The sequence below is a fragment of the Drosophila ficusphila genome, unplaced genomic scaffold, assembly GCF_018152265.1.
Source record: "Drosophila ficusphila isolate 14025-0441.05 unplaced genomic scaffold, ASM1815226v1 contig_106, whole genome shotgun sequence".
In the NCBI taxonomy this organism is placed as follows: Eukaryota; Metazoa; Arthropoda; class Insecta; order Diptera; family Drosophilidae; genus Drosophila; species Drosophila ficusphila.
The window spans coordinates 1,473,291-1,492,446 of NW_025063993.1; the positions used below are offsets into that span (position 1 = coordinate 1,473,291).

General features: G+C 44.2%; 3 protein-coding genes across 5 annotated transcripts; 1 reads left to right on the top strand and 2 right to left on the bottom strand.

Moving 5' to 3' along the window:
• Positions 1-5,136: 5,136 nt before the first annotated feature.
• On the bottom strand, positions 5,137-6,631 carry LOC108088763. Of its 2 annotated transcripts, XR_001771238.1 has the most exons (4): positions 6,552-6,631; positions 6,180-6,494; positions 5,791-6,071; positions 5,137-5,171 (listed from the first exon to the last, which is right to left on the bottom strand). XR_001771238.1 is itself a non-coding variant. In XM_017186713.1 (3 exons), exons 1-3 carry the CDS (start codon positions 6,615-6,617, stop codon positions 5,856-5,858), a joined length of 597 nt encoding a protein of 198 aa, XP_017042202.1. In that variant the 5' UTR covers positions 6,618-6,631; the 3' UTR covers positions 5,695-5,855. The 2 variants fall into 2 exon arrangements, 1 of the variants encoding a protein (XP_017042202.1); XM_017186713.1 differs by lacking the exon at positions 5,137-5,171 and having other exon boundaries at positions 5,695-6,071.
• Positions 6,632-6,946: 315 nt separating this feature from the next.
• On the top strand, positions 6,947-7,586 carry LOC108088768. The gene is made up of 2 exons (XM_017186721.1): positions 6,947-7,025; positions 7,080-7,586. The coding sequence occupies exons 1-2, from the start codon at positions 6,948-6,950 to the stop codon at positions 7,584-7,586; spliced, it is 585 nt and encodes a 194-aa protein (XP_017042210.1). The 5' UTR covers position 6,947.
• A 6,823-nt stretch (positions 7,587-14,409) lies between these two features.
• On the bottom strand, positions 14,410-15,694 carry LOC108088762 (circadian clock-controlled protein daywake). 2 transcript variants are annotated; one of them, XM_017186712.1, is made up of 5 exons: positions 15,628-15,694; positions 15,228-15,317; positions 15,017-15,170; positions 14,682-14,965; positions 14,410-14,609 (listed from the first exon to the last, which is right to left on the bottom strand). In XM_017186712.1, exons 1-5 carry the CDS (start codon positions 15,692-15,694, stop codon positions 14,410-14,412), a joined length of 795 nt encoding a protein of 264 aa, XP_017042201.1. The 2 variants fall into 2 exon arrangements, with proteins under 2 accessions (XP_017042201.1, XP_017042200.1); XM_017186711.1 differs by having other exon boundaries at positions 15,228-15,320.
• Between the last annotated feature and the right edge of the window lie 3,462 nt (positions 15,695-19,156).

Here is a 19,156-nt window from a genome sequence, read left to right on the forward strand (position 1 = left end):
AAGTTTAAATTGCTGTTAAATTGTTTCTTGCGTTTCTGAAAGAAGTCGTATCTAAGAGAACTATTTTTTGAAGTCTCAAACTCCTGAATTAACTTTAATGTAATATATGACAAACTTTTAAGTTGAATGTCATTCGCTCAAAATAACAACACTTTTTGCTCTGTTAGAAGACCGACTTGATTAATGGCTTAAGAGTTAAATCCACACGATAAGTTTTTCAATTTAAATTTAAAATTTGCTTTAGGTACAAGTCGTTTAAAATGGAAATGAAGTTTGTTAAAAAATGTCTTAAATTAAGAAATATCGAAGGTGAAACCTTTTCATGGCCAGAAACAAATGCCAGTTTTTTCTGAGTGTAGTTTTTTTAAGTCAACTATGGAAGAATGTGAAAGAAGATACTTTTTGGGTACGATTCTTGAAGTTACGAATAGAAACAGGAATGGGGTCTGCAGTTGACTTCAGTTAAAGTTATTTTATTTCAAACTTCATTTTTTGTGTTGGTTAAATACACGGTACTGACGTTAATAGCTCTTTTCATACTTCAATACTGCAATTTCCAGCCTAAATCCATTCCCTGGCTTATCAGATTTACTAAATTGCATTTGGTAAGCGAGCAGCAATTCACGAGAACAAAAATAAATAAAAAGGCCGCCGGCCAAAAGGTAAAATACGTGGAGCAGGGTCATCCCTTATTGTTGATTATATACTTCAAAAACCGTGCAATCTTCCATCGAAGTCAATTTAAAGCATATATGAACAGAAAACGCATACATACTTACCCTCAAAATGTCATACCAATTTTTTTTAACTCACAGCATAAGAAGTCGGCAAATCCCTCATCCTTATTGCTCAGCAACCTGATAAAGTTAGCCATGTTTCTCAGCTTCGAAAAACATAGTTTGGTATTTCGCTATTCATAGTACCAGTTATTAGTAACTAATTGAAAACAAACAGCAGACAAAACAGATTTACTGAGCTAAAAGTGGATATAATTTTATTGTTTCAGGTGAATTAATCACAGAATCTTTCTGTTGCACCAAACGCAGACAACAAGGTTAGAAAATCTCCCTTGAACCACAACACGGAATTGGCCTTGTAAAGATTTAAGTGCGCTAGATTTTGTAAAGAGTAATCCCTGGAAACAGGAGATTTATTGTTTCGAACTGGAAACCCTCCGCCAAAATTTCCCTACTAATTCAATAAACCGGCAGCAAGGCAAAAGTCCCATGCACTGGGCCTTTGAATAAAAATGGGATTTGGGGGCCTAATAACATGGAGATCTGTGATTTATACCGGGTGAGTGTGAAATGCAAAAACATTTCCTTTGCTGCTATTTGTGTGAACGTCCTCTGTTTTTAACAACTTAATGCGCAACAAGAACAGGAACGAGTGACCAAAAGAAAAAAATCTGACCAGCAACAAAAAGCAAAGCCATAAAAGGGAATACTTCCAGCTGGGAAAGAGAAATGTTTTGTTTGGCTTAGTTTCCTTTTTGTTTGTTAAACTAGAGACTCGAGGCACTGAAATTGCTTAGCATGTCCTTTGCTATTCAAACAATTTGCATATCCTTTTAGTGCAGCGAGTATACTTAAAAAATCAACAACAACAATAGCAGAAGGCAAAAAAGTCCTGGGCAGGCATACCAACACGACAGTCAACCAAAATCCAATGTCAGCTCAAGAATTTCGTTCGAGAGAAAAGTGACGACTAGAAACAAGTATTTATTTTATTGGGTGCCCTTTTAATGCTCTACATCTACTATTGAAATGATTACAAATAAATATGGTTAAGTGTCATTCCTTCTATTAGATGCAATCAAGAAAAGTGGATGAAACATCTTCGAATTGTACAAATTCATTAATTTTAAGCTAAGAGATAAATGAACTTAACATCTTTAAACAACATTAAAGAAAATGACAATACAAACACTTAAGTAGCTCAACACATTTTTTTAAGGACGCAAGCCTTTTCAATTATTTGAAAATTGCACCCATTCAAAACTTTTATATATACATTCGGCAAAAAATAGCAAAATACATAAATCTTCTTCATCGTCATCTTCATTTAGTTCGATAAATTAATACAAAATAACTTATTAACCTGTAAAAGTTAAAGACCTAGCTGCTCGTGCAATCAAAAGTAAACTATTTTTATTTCGCGAAACTATATTAACTACATTGCAGGTTAAAGAAGAATCAACGAACAATTATATACTACCAGTTTTCTGCAGCAACGTTTTTTAATGTCAAAATTTTGGAAATAAGGGAGAATTGAACTACTTACAACAAGATACAAAATCGGAAGCTTTAAATACGAAAATAAATATATGTCCTGCGAAGTCATGTTCCGAATATGGTAGTCGTGCTACACCGAGTAAGGATATTGCCATCTTGAACAGAGTTTTATTTAACACGTTCGCAGCGAACCGAGAATGCGCAGCCTTACTGGGAACGGAAGACCGAGGGGGGCAGACGGAACGTATTCAAGTGAAAACTGAATTCTGCCAAGTCCTCGGTGCCATTCCTGGTACTTGGCATCGTCCTGCTCCCTGACCAGTTGCCAGCCATAATATTTATGCGCAGACGTTGCTCAATAAGCTGCTCAAGGATTTATTAGCCAAATGGGGAGATTTGACTGGCTGGCTGGAGTGCCATTCGGGGTCGGCTGTTGGCCCCTTTGGCATATGTGCGTCTTTCGGAGTGGCGCAGGTCCTCACACTGAGAGAAAAATTCAGCCAAAGCTCCCTTTGGCGTGCCCTGAAGAAGTAAAGATGAGAAATATTGTATGACAGTGCAGAAACCTCAATGCCGCGCTAAAGAAATGGTCGTTGTTTGGACTGAGTCGCAGGCAACTTATTGATGAATGTTTTCAAAACGTTAGCATTGAATGGCAATTTTTCAAGATTTACTGTGCTGCAATCAGATCAGAGCCAACCCTTTGGGAACTTTGCTAGGGGAAAGAAGGTAGCACAGCTGGGAGACTTGGACAATGAATTTCCTTACGCCGCGGTGCTCCCTGAGCAGCCAGGCGTTTTGTCGCTTTGTGTGCCTGTCTAATGGAGCTTAAATGGCCGCTGGCTTGACCCCTGAACTTTTACTCGGCTGGGATAAAGTTTCACAAGTTTAACAAAGTGAAAACAAATGCATTGTGCGGATTGGGTCGAGGATGGTCGAGGGTCTAGGGTCGACAGTTTAGCAGAGTAAAATGTACCTTTTTACACCTCTTTTTTGGCGGCTTTGAACAGGTAATTGATAAAAGTTGTTTGGGCAGATTGTCGAGAGATTTGTATTTCCATTCCCGGCCTATTATCCGCGGTAATTGAAATTGAAATTTGTATTGGAAATCAACGCGTCAGAGGCGCCGAGCACTTTTTAGCATTTCTCATTGTTGCTGTCGCTTTATTGCTTCCTCAATAACAGCGACACTGCATCAATATGCCAATCGACAAATGACCAAATAACCAAATCCAAAGCTCGGCAAACTCAAACTCGCATAAATCATACCAAGTGGCACCTCCAATAGGCCAAAAAAATAGCCAAACGCGTTTTTAAAATTCGCAAACTGTCACTGTCGAATCACAATAAGCACGACACAAGTCACAAACATTTCATTGCGAGTATATTGAATAATAATTTGATGTTGTGGGTCTTTTGTTTCTCTCCAGTCCCTACCGCTTTGCCGTTCAATTTTAATTCAATTTGGATGTGCTGCAAAAACCAAATTGCCGAGTGTCAAAATTCGAGAGCTGCACGTTCAGAAACGGTATTGAATAATATGAAAAATTTAATTTGAATTGACATTGATGGTTGTGAGGAAGACAGGCACTTATAGGCCAATTTAGAAGAAAAACGCACAATCTCCTAACACTAAACGCACTTTAAGCATTGTTAAAATTTGTTGAATACTTAAAAAAAAAAATGTGCTTTTTATAAACAAAATATATACGTAAATAATTAAATGAGAATGATCTATATTTATAATCTATATAATCTATAATCTATATTTTGTGGAGCCACATTAAGTTTTAAGAAAATAACTCTAAGCGTCCAAAGCAGATAAGTGTTTAAATAAGACAGGAATATAGCTTCGGCAAGCCGAAGCTTATATACCCTTGCAGTCATCAAATATTTCGAACAAAATACATTAAGGCTAAACAACATCGAAGCTATGACGATTTTTCTATTATGTTTATATATTTTCGACGCCAGCTATATGATATAGTCGTCCGATTTTGATTAAATTAAATTCGAAATTCGAGAGTCATTAAATAACTCATTATTCCAAAAATTATGTTTGTCTGAAGAAAAACACCGACGTTATTATTTTTTCCGTTTTTTTATGGCAGCTATGTATATGTCGCATGAGTACTATCCGATATAGTCGTTCAATAATTACACAACTTTTGGTTAATTGTCAACAAGATAGCTTTAAAATTGAGAGACAAATTTACAAAGAAACACACAGACAGACTGACGGACAGACGTATTTCGATTTAGATCGTGGTGCTGATCAAGAATATATATATACCTTATGTGGTCTGAGGTGTCTTCTTCATTGCGTTACAAACTTCTGACTGAAATTATAATACCCTCTGCAGGGATATACAAATTACATAATGTTTGTTGCCTGGCATAATAAATATAATATGGAAAATGTTTAAGCGACCATTACAAGCCACAACATTTGTTTTAATTGATTTTAAAGATCCATATCCATCAGTCTAATGCATATAAGAACTATTCTTTACCATCAGGTGATTTGAGTCCGGTAATGCAGAAAATTGGTTTTCAATAGTTCTTTGACGCATAAGGTTTTTATGTTTTTATTGGAAACTCGGCAATTGACATATCTTTCATATTTTTTCTTACCATCCGTTTTCTTCCCAATTGCCAACAGCAACCGCATTCGGTGTGGTAAAAAATGCGTTCCATTAAGGGGTTATATACCTTTTTGAGCGAAAAAAAAGAGGGAACTTTGGATTTTTTTCAGGTGTGAAGCAATTATTTTATGATACTGAGGTTATTATTTATTGATAGTACATGTTTTTATAGACACAATAAACGTTTAATCTTAAAAAAATATATATAACTTTCGAAGTTATGGCAATTCTCTCATAACCCTTTTTTTTTATAGCGGCTTGCGGTGACCACGATGGAAGTCCAGCGGGTCAACTAAAATCAATAAACCAAAAAAATTTTATTAGTTTAGTATTATTTCTAGTTCGTCATTGAATTACTTCAAGAATATTTGGTTTTTTCTGCATACAGTAACAATTTTTTCAAAAAATTGATTTTTCGAGCTCTAAAAATTTTATTAAAAATTTCTTATCTGCAAAATCGAAATTGGCGCATAAAAACTGATTCAATGACGAACTCGGCACAATCATTACGAATATTAAAAAAAAATTGAAGAAGATCGATCAAATAGTTCTTGTGCAATCGCGGTCACAGCAAAGGCACTTTTGGAAAAAAACGACTTTGAGATAATCGCATTCAAAGTTTTACGTTGCGTTACAAAGAGTGACGAACCGCCCCTCAAAACGCTGTTTTTCTATCGAACTATTATTCGGATCTCTTCAAAAATTTGGGAAAATGTTCTCTAGGGGATATACTTTAGGATTCAGCAAAAAAAAATTTTTCGTTTTTTTGAAAAAAAAAAAGGTATATAACCCCTTAAAGGAAGCCGCAACCTGCCAACAATTCAGATCCTGTTTTGCTTTTTCTGAGGCAACTTTATTTCCCTATTTTCTGGGTAACCCCAGAGGGACACTGGACAACACTAAGTAAATACCATTGGGACGCGCGACAACGCTGAAAGGCTCATCTCGGGGCAGGGAGACGAGTAGACCAGAGCTTTTAGGCGATCTTGGGCAGCATGGCGAAGATGCCGGGCTTGAGGTTGCTGACGTCCTGGACGACGAACTCCCCGCCGAAGTGGTCGTTCATGATCAGAGTGCGCTTCTTGCTGGCGTCCAGGAGCATGGCCTGCCACACGATCTCGAACTCGAGCTCGGGCAGCATGGCGGTGGTCGGGTCCTCCGGCCACCAGAACTTGTTGATGAAGTAGGAGCCCTGCAAAGGACGTTTTAAACGAATGCGGTGCCAATGGTACCGGCCCTAGAACGCGACCGGAAACGAGGTGGGTCAGCTCGGGTCCAGCACTGCCGGTGCTCCACTCACCTTGGCAATGGGGCAGTTCTCGACGATGTTGCCGAACTCGCGAATGAAGCCGTGCACGAAGCGCCCCACCGGCGACTTGTTCGCGAAGCCCAGGATGCGGCACACGTTCAGGGTGGTGTTCAGGTTGGTGGTGTAGAGCGGGTCCAGCTTGTTGGTGACGCGCACCTCCAGGTGGACGTCCACGTCGTGCAGCTCCTGGTGCACCTCCATGGTGAAGTTAAGGTGCGGGTCGCTGCTGTCGTACACAACCTTGTGCGAGACGTACTTCTCGTCGCTCCAGATCTTGATGTCCTTGAACTTGGGCCGCATCATTTTCTGGGGAGCAGTCAGGGGTTAGTTTGGGTGGTTCCTTCAGGCGCCGCAGGCTCTCACCTCTGCCAGGGATCCATGGACAATGGCCAGGACCACGTGCACCAGCACCAGGGTGTAGAGCATCATTTTGACCGACTGAAGCTTACTGTCTTCACTGCCTGGTCTCGGTGGATGGATCCCCATTTATATGGACCGGGCTGGGCAATTTCGAGTTCGATATTATCGATCTCATACTCAATACCATCGGGCACGCATCGAAACACCCGAACGCCTTTCCAAAGTCCATCCACTTAGTCGACCTAATTCACCATGGCCGTGTGCCGCGAACGGAGGGCAGATCTAAGCCTAATGCGCAGGCCACTTTGCGGCCCAGTGGGGCCTGACTAATATTGATTGCTTTCATATAAATACTGACTAATTGAAAAAGGGCCAGGCACATTGGCTAATTGGAGCAAGATGCGTAAGCTGTTTCCCGGAAGCTGCGGTGCCCTAATCTTAGTTCTGGTGCTGCTCATCCCCGAGAGCGGAGCGTGGGTGAGTAAATGCGAGTGGGTTGCCTATCGAATCTCCGCTAACTGCCGTCTCCAGCGCTCCTTCAAGGTCATCCTCACTAACGTGGACTTCGAGGCCAACGACAAAATCGTGGACTTAAAGGTGGACATGAAGAGCGAGTCGGGGGAGAACAGGCTGAGCATGGACATCAGGACGCTCGAGGACGTAGAGGAAGTCCAGCTGGCGGTCGACGTGGGTCTGGAGACGGACAAGGGGAACTACTCGACGCTCATCAACCGCACGGTCAACTTCTGCCAGCTGATGAAGCAGCGCAACTCGGACCCGCTGATGCGCCTGATCTACGAGGACCTGCTCAAGCACGGGAACCTCTTCAAGGAGTGCCCCATCCGGAGTGGCACCTACAGCCTGAAAAACTACAAAGTGGACGAGGAGATGCTGCCCAGCTTCCTGCCGGAGGCCAAGTTCCGGTTCGGGCTGCAGATCTCGAAGCCCAAGGGCGGGATGATCGGACGGTTCGCCATCTATGGCCGCATCGACAAGTCCAAGGGATTCGACAATCTCAAGCGGTTCAGCCTTGGCTGAGGTCCTGTTCCCGCAGGAGGCCCAATAAAGCTGCGAAGTGCGCCCAAGTCGTTCTTGTTTTGGTATTCAAAGCGTCTTTTGTCGCACGATTGACGGCGTCATTGTCGCCCCATCCCGTGCCCCACCCGCGGGAGTCCTCCTCCGCCGCCTCGTCACGTGTTTGCCTGCTCGACTGCGAAATTCGCATGTTTGCCCGACGGTGACAAGCTGTCTGCAGGCAGCGCAATTGATGACGACGATAATGGCGTCGGAGGGGCTGCCTGATGAGCAACAGACGACAATGATTTAGGGGCCGTGTGTGGAGTGGAGCTCCTGTGAACGCATATTCTGGCGAGCAGATTGGACTGATATCAGCGGGTCGATAGACGTAAGTGCACTCCGGCACAGGGAGAAAAAACTCGTGGCTAACAACCAATGCCTCTAAAAAAAGATAATAGGAATTCAAAAGATTCGCATGATGGTGCAAATCATGGTTGCTTATGGGGAGAAGCCTATGAAATAATAAAGGTGTATTACACAAAAGGGATTTTTTGGTCTATAGAGCTTGGAGCTCAAGCCATTCGTTTAAATAAGAAACAATATTTGTTAATTGTCTTTTTGTTTTGACTTCACCAATATTTAAAATCTCAATGAGTTCACCTCCTAGAGCTTTGTTTCCCTAGTGCATTGTGTTTAACTGCCTTGTTTAACTATCTCGAATTATCCAAACAGACCACGTAATAAGGCATTCAACTGGAGGAGAAGAACTTTTCCCACAAGTTTGTACGCGATAATAAAAACTTGCGGATGTTTTACATTTTTCGCGACGCACAGTTCTAGAAAGAGGGTTCTCGGGGCACACTCTCACCCCCTTTCCGGCGAATCTGTAATTAAGGATGCACTGCACATCACTCGAGCTAAGAGTCGTTGACAGCGGCAAAAGTCGCGCTGGGGCCCATGAGTCACTGGATGAGTGGGAAAAAAGTCAAATTTGTACCCACACTATATATCTAAGCCGAGTTCGCTACGAGCGCGATAAATCTTCCGTAGAAAAGTGCAATAACTTAGAGGAGAGCGGTTCCTTTGAGCTTTTCGCACAGTACATAATTTCGGGGCGCGAACTTAATTGCGCGAACAGTACACGTCAGAGCGTTACTTTGAATAATGGATACGGCATCAGAAACTGAAGCGGGCGGCATTGGGTCCGAAATTCCCAGCTTATGAGCTTCTATGTGGCCCTCTCATTGAGCTGTTCGTCTTGGTTTAGGGCCAATAAAAGCGGATCAAGTCCCTTTCACCGTCGAAAAAGCCCTGAAACGTGCACCTTCCGCCTGCCGCGGTGTCCTTCCACCTTCGAATGTCTGCAAACGAAATTTATGCAATTTTCGCTTCGGTTGAATTCTGCAAATTAAATTTGTTATATAAAAATGTTAATTTTTGGCTGTCCTGCGCTGGCCTGTGCTTATTTTCTGCATTTGCTGTTGCTGCTGTTGTATACGCATTTCAATTATCGACATTTGAGTGACTTTTATTGAATTTATTTGGTTCGCTTCACCTTCGGCGTTTGTCGAACGAATGAAATGGAAGCCAGATCGCGGTTTTTCGGCTTTAAGGTTATCAATTATTATTGTCACATTGTCGCAGATTGATTTGGGTTCTCGGCTTGGGGATTTCAGAGCGAGAGGGTGGATTCATGGCGGGTCCCATTTTCAATTCCCGTCAGGTGTTCAAATAAAAACCGATTCTATTGCTGTTGCCGGTTGAAATCCGTTTCCAAATTGCATTTAAATAGAGTTCTTGTGGAATAACCGACGCATATATTATGCCCAGAAATAAATCGAGTTGGGCTTACCCGAAGACTCGATCAATCCGAGAAGAGACTTGGGATGGGGAGTGCGAAATTGGGTTAGATATGCTAATCGATCGAAAGGAGGAGGGAATATTGATGAGCCGCACGTGAGAAGCGAATTATTCTTGGGCGCAATTATCGATTCGCAGTTATTAATAAAGAGAGTTTCCAGCTATGACTGGTGGGTTTGTTGACCTTTTCGAAGCCTATATTTCCCGCGCAGTCTTCTCCGCGGTTATATCATAACTCATTTTGTTAGCAACACCACCTACATTTAAATTGGGTCTCAGCTAGACCTTAACCCCGAAATCCAGTGAAACCGGCACCAGTTTTGCGGGCTAACGAAGACCGACCAAATTCGAATTCGCTTAGCGGCGATCTGCAATCGAAATCACAACTCCAGCCCCGCACACAATCGGAATGCAAATGACGCCCTCAGGCGGCAAACTCTTTTGGTAAAAAGAAAGGCGAAAGGGCGTTAAACTATATTTGAAGTCGCCCTGGGTCTATGAGCTGTACATTTGCAGACTTATCGCGCGAATTTCGACTGTCCTGGTTCAATGGCCTGGCGAAAAGTTTCTCCCCTGACGAGTGCTCGAGTGAATTGAAATTTAAAGTTTTCGCAAATGCCGCGGGCCGAAGATTGTTCAGCTATGAAAATCCACTTACACAAATTATGTTAATTACGATGAGCGGGAGGGAGGACTGTGGAGGATGGATTCTTATTAAATCAGGCTGGCCGAGCCAAGGGATTGCAATAAAGGATGGCGGGCAAAGGATGAGGCATAAGTAGCATAACTGACAGACAATCGGCAAACAAACAGATTGCCAAAAATAACAGCCGACGACGGTGGGCCACAGAATCCCACTGTGAATTTTATGGAGTCCCTAGCTTCTTTTGGCACTCTTTTGGGGCGAAGAGTTGACTGAGATTGAGGCTGTCAAAAGCCTTCGACTCAGCTCAATATTTGCACTCCGAAGCATTTGCCAGCTGGGAGTTAATTTCCACAGTCTTGGCATCTCCGCCTTGTACATCATTGGATTGCCTGACTCTGAATCAGACATCATGAAGGGCTCGGCAAACAAAGGCTGAGCAAATTTTGTAATCAGTTTTTGCCAAAGTTCTTAATGCATTTAAAATAAAGTGATATCCCTGCCTCACTAAATAGAGCCAGTCGCCGGGCTTGGAGTCCCAGAGGTGAGCCTCCCCAGGCGTTTCCACTCGTCGGTCCCACTTAAAATGCGCATAAAGAACTGCCTTGGATCGAAAGAATTTATTTGGTCCTGCACGCAAATTGTATGCTCCTTAGAGCCGCTGGCACGACGACGAACTTATTGCAATTGCTACAAATTTTTACATAAATTTACGCTATGACAACGCCCCCTCCTCGTCCTCCTTGTCCGCCTCGACCTCCTTGTCCGCCTCGTCCTCCTCGCCTTTCTCCAGTCTAGTTCTAGTTCGCATCCCTCTGTATCCTCGCATTATGCAAGGCCCGTTAGCATTCTCCCTCTTTTATGAGTTTTTTTAGCTTTCTGTTTGAGTAATTTTTTGCCAGGTGGAAATCCACTTTCAATTGTTTGGGGATCTGCCTTCGGCATCCTGGAGGTTTACATATTGCTCATTTCGACACCGGGGAGCGGTGGGCGTTGCGGGGCCGCCCCAACTTCTTATTGCCGCTGCCTGCTGAAGTGTAAACATTTTCGCAGAAGGTGTAAATAAAATCTTGTAAGGCGATGCGACTGCCGCCGGCATCCTTGGGAGTCTCCTCTTATCCTCGGCGGAAGTCTGCTAAGCTGATGCCGCTCCTTGATTGCTTGTTCCGTTCGCGATTGGGGATTGGGACGGCCTGTGTGTCAACAAATTTTCGCAAATAAGCTAAACACTAAACACTCGGAATATTGATGGGGCTTGCTGCGGGGGGCTGTTGCCATAGGCGCGTTCATTTAAATCTGGGCGATCCAAATGACAATGACCAGCAATTGGCCTAATGGCCTAGCCATCGATTTGCACCGAAATGTTGTTTATTTTTACGAGATTAGCATTAACGCGGTGGAGCTCGTTAAACGGGCTCGAAAATTGTCAGCGAACCGCAAACCGGCGCGTTCTATTTTCCACTTACGTGTACGAGTGTATGCAAAATTAATGCCAACAACTCAATAACTTTTAATAAATGAAAAACTTGACTGTACAGTGGGCTTACCGACCAATGGATGCGGTGCCAAAAGGTAACCCCAAGCCATTTATATTTAAAATATTTCTGCTAAAAGGCAATTTTGTTTAAAGAAAATTTACAAATGATTCTGAAACTTTAGGTCTTTGGTGAGGCATATTAGCTAAGTTTCGCCTGATTATTTTGTTTACTTCAAGTATTTCAGCTTAAACGGCCTTTTTAATTTTCAAAAATTCACTACTGTTTCTGAAACTTTAAACTTTTGGTGAGGTATCTTAGCTAAGTCTCGCCTGATTTTTGGTTCTTATTGTGGTCGGTAAATAGCTATCTTATCCATGGCATACGCTCAAAATTCGCCAGGGAAACCCCACCCTGGCACTTCCATTACCTTCCGCACAGCCGACTGCTCCCTTCATCCCAATCCCGTGCAACTTCACCAGCTGCAGGGGTTGCGAATGAAGAGGGGTCCTGTGTGGTGTCTATTTAATTACAATTGTCGCTGTCGCCGCAATCCGTGTCCTGTGCAACGGCAACTGCAATTAACGCACTCGGCCTTTGGGAACTGGCTGCTGGACGCTGTTAAATGCAGGATTCTGGATGCCGGGTGCAGGATGCAGGCTGCAGGATGCAGGATGTTCCTGGCTGGGAGCGCAGTATCGGAGCCGACCGTGTCTGGGTCCTTCCACGGCCTTATCTCCGCTGGGGGCGGGGCTGTGGGCTGGGCGATTATTTTACGCTCAATTATTGTTAAATATTTCACAAAATGCGAATATTTATTTTAACATGGCAAATTGGCCCGTTTCGAGCTGGTGTCATGTCCGTGTTTCGGTTTGCCGGCCGAGTGTCCTAATGAGATTGCAATTATTTGGCCATAAATTCGTATTATTCGGGCTTTAAAGTTCATGCTCTCCTGTGTGGCACATTTTTGCGTCGTTGTTGTTTGGTGTGTTGCCGCACTGCTGGAGAATTAACCCTCGTGAAATGACAGCGTTTAATTTAAAATTATGTATTAATTAATTTGCCCATAGCAGTGGACATTATAATTAAATGTTTAATTTATGGCTTCTAATGGGGCCGTTAGTCAAGCGAATATCTGTATAATCGGAGAGTTCAATAAAAGGGCAAAATCGGATTCGTGTGTGCGGAGACCTCTGATCTTTAATACCCTACAAGTTGCTGAGCCGAGTCAATCGTTGTTATTAAACTCGGCTTATTAAGTAGATGTCCTTGTGTGTCATATATTCTGTATAATCTAGGAACCAAGATTTTCAGAAAAGTTGTGGGCTTAGTATAAATTTGCCGACGTCCGCATTCACTTTTGTTCAGATATACGACACTCATTTTGATTCAAGTGATTTGAATATATTTATAAACTACATTGTATACCTGTTGCTTATAATTTTGTGTCTTGAGATTTCGGTACCGTAAAAAAACATTACATTTATGCTGCACTTCTTAGTTATGTGTGAAAACTACTTAATTCCTTATGTATGTAATGTAGACCGACATTTATGCTGCACTTCTTAGTTATGTGTGAAAACTACTTAATTCCTTATGTATGTAATGTAGACCGACTATATGGTATAGAATTACGAACAAAATGTAAAAACACGTATTATTTTTATTACCTAAAAGAATGCAGGTAAGTTCGCAGCAGCGAAAAGCATCAGAGAAATTCAAAAGACCATTCAGCATTTAAAACTGCCTTTTGTGTGGGCTCTTGAAGCACGCGTCGCATACTTTTAGGCCGAAAACAACGGGGCCAAACTCAAAGCACGGATCCCCGTTGAGGGGACGGGGCACAGTCACAGCAAATATTGAACAACATTGGCTGGGAATATTGAAATACTTTCGGCGACGGCGACTGATTCCGCACTTTGGACCCGGACACCCACTCCGGATAGTTTTTCTCCGTGTTTGTCTTCTGGCTTTTGCTGCTCCCCCATTGCAACTGGTGGTCCTTTTGGGGGAGTCCCTCCTTTCTCTGCTGTTTGTTTGCCCCGTGTGCAAACTGCATTTTGAGGCTGCCTTCGGTCCAGGAGCCAGCGAATTTATTGCAATCACGCACGGGATTTGTCGCTTTGGTTTTGGCCCGACTCGCGGCTGGGAATGGGAAAAAATGAAACCCCAAGGCGGGAAGGGAGCAGCGAAAACCGCAAAATACTGCAACTAAAATGCCGAAAACGCATTGCGCATTAAATTTAAACTAATTGTTCGGCATTTGTAATGGTTGCCGCTGCGGCAAACGTTTTAATTGCGGCTGCAGCATCAGCAGTGCTGCAACAACAGCAGTTGCAGCAAGTTATTGGCAGGCTACAAACGCAATGGCCGGGAAGAAAAAAGCCGAGTAAAAAATGTAAATTAATTTGGGGTCTGGGACTGTTTTTGCGGCAATTAATTTGAACACGCGGCTCCGCCTTTATTTCTGGTTCTGGTTCTGGTTCCGGTTTTGACTTTGCCATATGTGCGGTTTCCCCCAGCGAATCCCTCCTCCGCCTCCAGTTCGTGGGTGACGGCTTTATTTGCAGAGTGCAGTTGAAACGTGTAAGGTCTGTGTACTTTTTACCGAGGCTGTCTGCGCGGTGACGTCTATCCTGATATATTTCCCGGACGGCGGCCGAACAACGTCCGATTAAGGTGCCGGCGTTAGATTTTCACTGTTCTTCTCCAGACGACCGAGCGCAAAGGCAACAGTTGACCGACACTAATGCCCCGGACGGTCCAATATAAAGGGTCGCTTGTAGTTTCCCAACTGACTTTATTGGCTGGACTACACAATTACCTCACCCCGGGTTCCCTCTCCCAGATTCTGCTGACAACTCCCTCACTTTGGCCTTGGCTTGGCCCGCCCGTACAGCTGCTCCGGCGTCGGGATGTCGCTCACGAAGAAGTTGGCTGGAATGAAGTGGAATATCTTCTTCAGCACGTCCAGGAGAATGTCCTCGATGGTCTGGGTGATGACCGAGTACAGTGCATCCGCCAGCATGCGCCAGTTGTCATTGAAGAACTTGTTGGTGCTGTCCTCTGCGGAGGAAGTTGTCGGAAGATCAGGGATATCAGATCAGGGTACTAGGTATCAGAAGAGCGGCTACTTACCGAGTTGCTTATTGCCGTTAAACAGGTTGGAGAAGTAGGACTTCAGACCGTCCATCTTGAAGTCCACGTGCAGGCCGGTCACGTTGTAGAAGGTAAACCCGCCCTTGGAGTAGAGCCGCGTCTTCGTGTGCATGGTCACCGTCATGTTCTCCGCGTCCAGGAACACCTGCCCCTTCCCGTTCAGGGGGATGAGCAGGATGCGCCCGAACAGGCTGTAGTCGGCCTGCAGCTTCATCTCGGGCAGCGTGAACGTGGTCTTCCAACTGTAGTCCTTCTTGAAGACCCTGTAAAGGTGCTTCAGCGCTGACTCCACTCGGACCTGGACTGGTACTTACTGACTCTCCAGGACGTTCGTGTGCCCAAACCCGATGATCTTCACGTTGGCCAGCTCCACCTTGAGGTTGATCGCGTTGCTGTTGCCCTGGGTGATTCGGATGCGGTTGAGATAGAAGGGGTCGAAGCTCTTGATGCTGGTCAGTCCGGGAATGCCTGGAAATGGGAAGCGGATTGTGGAGTGGGAATCCTTCTCCGCAAGACTCTACCCACCGTCGTTGAGCTTATCGAACAGTTGCTGAATGCTGTGGGTGGAGCAGTTCACAAAGTCCTTCTCGGCTATCCTACACTCCTTGATGTAATCTGCTGCGGTTCGGTTAGAGTTTTGTTCGGTTCAGTTCGGTTGGAATCAGTTTCGATCCAGATTGAATTCGGATCAAGTGCGAGTACAAACAAAAAACACACAGAGAATTCAGAGAAACAAATCCGGTTTAGTGGTGGAATATTTTTGGCGGAATTCGTTCAGCAGGTCCCAGCTGCTAAGCTAGTTAGTAACAAATTTGGTTAGCCAAGACCGGGGAGAAACGAAGCTCTTTAAGGACTTAGTGTCTGATTATAAGTGTTACACCGCCGACCAATTTCGGCCACTTGACCTCGGGGCATTGGCACTTACGCGGCTCTGTCAAGAATCCATCGTCGCCTCGAACGACGCACGTGGTCAATGCCACCAGCAGCACCATCCGCTCAAACAGTGCGTTCATCGTGTTCTCCGAACTTCGGTTCAATTTTTGGGAAACTACCAGCACTGCCCAATGCCGACCAACGTCAACGAGCAGCAAATGAAAACTAAATGGAGCCAATTGCGATTTTCATGTTGTCTGCGCGCCATTCGTTCGGCGGAAAAACTTGATTTGAGTGGCTTGCGAAAATTTCGCAATCCCATCGGCATCGTTATCGCGCACCGCTGGATAGTTGGCCAATTGTCGGCCACCAAGAGATCAGTAGTCCGCCAGCTGAGCTCTCGCAGTCGAATTGCTGCACCCGCAGCCCGAGTCTGCATTTCGTCACCGATCACCAGCATCGCATCGCTTCGCATCGCATCGCCTCGGATCAGATTGGATGGCTGCGGGGAAAACTCGGGGAAAAGTCATCAATGAAAACAAATCACGCAAGTATGGAGTTGTGCCGATGTTGACACTTGACTACTGTGTTGTCGGATGCCTGGCTTGCAACACATCGTGCTCAAACCGTTCTGTCGGAGGCTTGGAAGCCCCAAACTGGGCCGCTCACAGGTAGAAACTGACAGAAAAACCAAGACTGCGAGGGTCAACAAGTTCAAGGGAATTACTGTCCGTCAACTTGGGTCTTAGGTCCAAGGAAAGCAAGACTTGCTTGGACGAGGCAGAGCTTAAGCCCATATATCAGGATAGTTGTCAGAGCAGTTCCGTCTAGTCCACTTGTGAGCCCTCCAAAGAAGTTGGCCAAAAAAGCTCTCGGAAAAGTCAGCAGTTTTTCTTTGCGCCGTTTGGAAACGCAATCAACTAAGTTGTAAAGAGTAAAAAAAGGTTTTATTGGATTAAATTAAAAAGCGAGTGGCTATAGGAAAACATGGTTAAGACATGTTACATTTGCGCTCTGATTGGATTTCTTAAAACAATGTGGAAAACACAACCGTCAAAATAAACTATTTTTATAATAAGGTGCAACATACGAATATAGTTTTAGAAACGTTCTTCTTAAGCAGTTGAAAAACAAAAACTTCGTTCGGCTTATCCCAATGTGATCAGTAATGTACACAGAGGTTGTCAGAAATGGCCAAGATTTGCAGTATAATGAAGTCCTAAAACAATGACCACCACATCGTAAGCAAATATTCAGGGTTGTAAAAAGTTTATAAGGGGTTGCTTGTCCTTTAAAACTCATAACGGGTCCGTCCGACCGTCCGGCTTTAATTCCAGCCCGAAGTCAGGCTTCCCATGCAGCCAAATCCGGCAAAATTTCTGGCAAGTTAATTTGCATGAAGTGGAGGGGCAAACAGGAAAAGGGCAGCGAGACAAATAAAGGCGCAACCGGTGAGAGAGTTCCCCGGCGGGGAAGAGCAAATATTAATCCGCAAAAAGGAATTGTCACAAATTGTGTGTCCGGGCTTTTCTTTTTACCAGCGGCGTAGTCCCTGTCCCTGTCGAAGGGACCCACTTGCGCCGGGGCAAACGACCCCTTTTCGGCCAGGCTGCTGCTCCCGGAGTTTCTGCGTCGCTCTGCTTTTTTCACTGTTGGGGCAAACAACAGCTGCAGCTGGGCCAAAAAGGACAAAAGGACTTGGGAGCTGCGTGGAGAGGGCTGGGTCTCGCTGATTGTTTCAAATCGCAAGTTTGGCTTACCTTTTGGGGAATTAATTTGCCAAATAAACGCTGACAAAATGCAGGCAACTGGACAAGGACAAAGCCAAAAGGGCCGGCCGTGGCCAGGATCCAACTAATAGGATTTTGATGATAGTTGCTCGGCTGTGCTTCCTTTTTTGTCCGAGCAGAGTCCTCCTTCTGGCATTGCAGTGTGGCTGCCATAATCAATTTTTGGCCAGTTTCTGTCGGCCACTTCCCTCCAACCGCCCGCTCCCTCCGAATCGCCGAGATGATTGTAGCTCGTGACCCATGAAATGAGTTTTGCCATGTGTGAGACCAGTTCGGGGGGCCAGTGCAAAAGTGGAATGGGCAGAAGAACGGCCAACTGAGCCGCAAAACCAAAAGCTGCGGCACATTTTGTATTCATGACTTTCTCTCGTTTTCCCTCTGCAACCCGCAAACATAAATGCCAGGGTTACGAACAGCATTTCGGAACGTTTTGCTTAGCTGTTACGTTTCCCTAGTTCATGGGAAAATAAACTAAAAACCAATTATTCGAACTCGTATCCCCCATTTGTGGTTGTTTGTTAGGGGCGAAAACCAGTTGGTTTTAAAATATCTAAAAATAAAAATAATATCTACAAATCAGTTGTTTGTTATTTTATATAAATGTATATTTAATGTCTGGGAAAAAATCCTTTGGATGTGCAGCCCTGGTAACAAATAAATCTCCCTTTCTCTTCTTCCCGTTTCCCTTTCAGCCCTTTTTATGTGCCTGAGATTGTGGTGGCATTATAATTAATTTTGGTGGCCCAAATATGTAAATTTTGATTACGAGAGCAGTAGAAACCGAAATGGAAAATAATGCGCGCAAATATTACGCATACGCACCGTCAGCGAAGGCGGATCCCCCAAAAAACGGGTTCTGCCCTCTAAGCGGCTTAAATTGACAGGTTTCCGCAAAGTGGAGCTCTCCTCATCGAGAACATGTGTGACCGAGCCGGACGTCCAGTGAGTTCATCAACTGGACTGCAACTTTGACTCGTTATGACCGGCGAAAAGTTTCGGCTCCCTGTTGTCCTTCGTTAGGATTTTTTACTCGCGACTTTCCGACTGCAACTTTCAATGAAATTCCATAATAGTTTTTGTGAGCGCTGCCAACTTTGCATAGATTAGCTGCAAACAGAATATAAAAAGCAGGAGCAGCGTTGAGAGGAAAATGCTGCCTGGGGCGTAGCGCTATGCTTGACTTTTGGTGAATTATTTAATTAGCGAGCAGCGGGACAACTTTTTCCGAGTGCTTAATTAATCACTGCGGCTTTCCGCGTTTTAATACGATCCTCTTATTTTCGCAGTGGGTTGTTTACTTTACTCTTGTAATGCCCATATGAAAAATTAAGCGATCGATTTCCAGACAACAAAAGTACGCCCCCTTTCAAAGTCTGTAAAGTTTTCCATTCAAACAAGCCGCGTGTATTTAGACTATTTATAAACAAATTTTCATATGGGATTTTCTTTAGCTCCAAACAGAAGCACAACAAGAAATCCAAGTAAATTTGCCCAGACCCAACAAAAGAGTTTGACTAAGTCTACGCCCAAAGAAAACATATTAGTTGTGTGCTATATGAAACCGGCGGGCCGAACCTAGCAACTAAAACTATAAATTTGGCCCTTGGAGCGAGCAGATGACGGACGGCCCAGAGCAAACTGAGCCAGGCAAAGTTTAGAATAAACACCGACAAGTTCTCGAATTGCCGACAGGCCAAACGTCCTCATATCCATGACTGTATTCATATGCTGAGATGTATCTGTGCTGCCTGTTTTGCGTAAGGAGTTTGGGCGAATGTCTTGCCGAAGTCA

Coding starts and splice junctions, on each gene's coding strand:
- LOC108088763 (XM_017186713.1), bottom strand. CDS start 6,617: ATGATGCTCTACACCCTGGTGCTGGTGCACGTGGTCCTGGCCATTGTC. Junction 6,495..6,551: donor TCCATGGATCCCTGGCAGAG/GTGAGAGCCTGC, acceptor ACTGCTCCCCAG/AAAATGATGCGGCCCAAGTT. Junction 6,072..6,179: donor AGAACTGCCCCATTGCCAAG/GTGAGTGGAGCA, acceptor CGTCCTTTGCAG/GGCTCCTACTTCATCAACAA.
- LOC108088762 (XM_017186711.1), bottom strand. CDS start 15,694: ATGGTGCTGCTGGTGGCATTGACCACGTGCGTCGTTCGAGGCGACGAT. Junction 15,171..15,227: donor GTTCGATAAGCTCAACGACG/GTGGGTAGAGTC, acceptor TCCCATTTCCAG/GCATTCCCGGACTGACCAGC. Junction 14,966..15,016: donor ACGAACGTCCTGGAGAGTCA/GTAAGTACCAGT, acceptor GCACCTTTACAG/GGTCTTCAAGAAGGACTACA.
- LOC108088768 (XM_017186721.1), top strand. CDS start 6,948: ATGCGTAAGCTGTTTCCCGGAAGCTGCGGTGCCCTAATCTTAGTTCTG. Junction 7,026..7,079: donor TCCCCGAGAGCGGAGCGTGG/GTGAGTAAATGC, acceptor TGCCGTCTCCAG/CGCTCCTTCAAGGTCATCCT.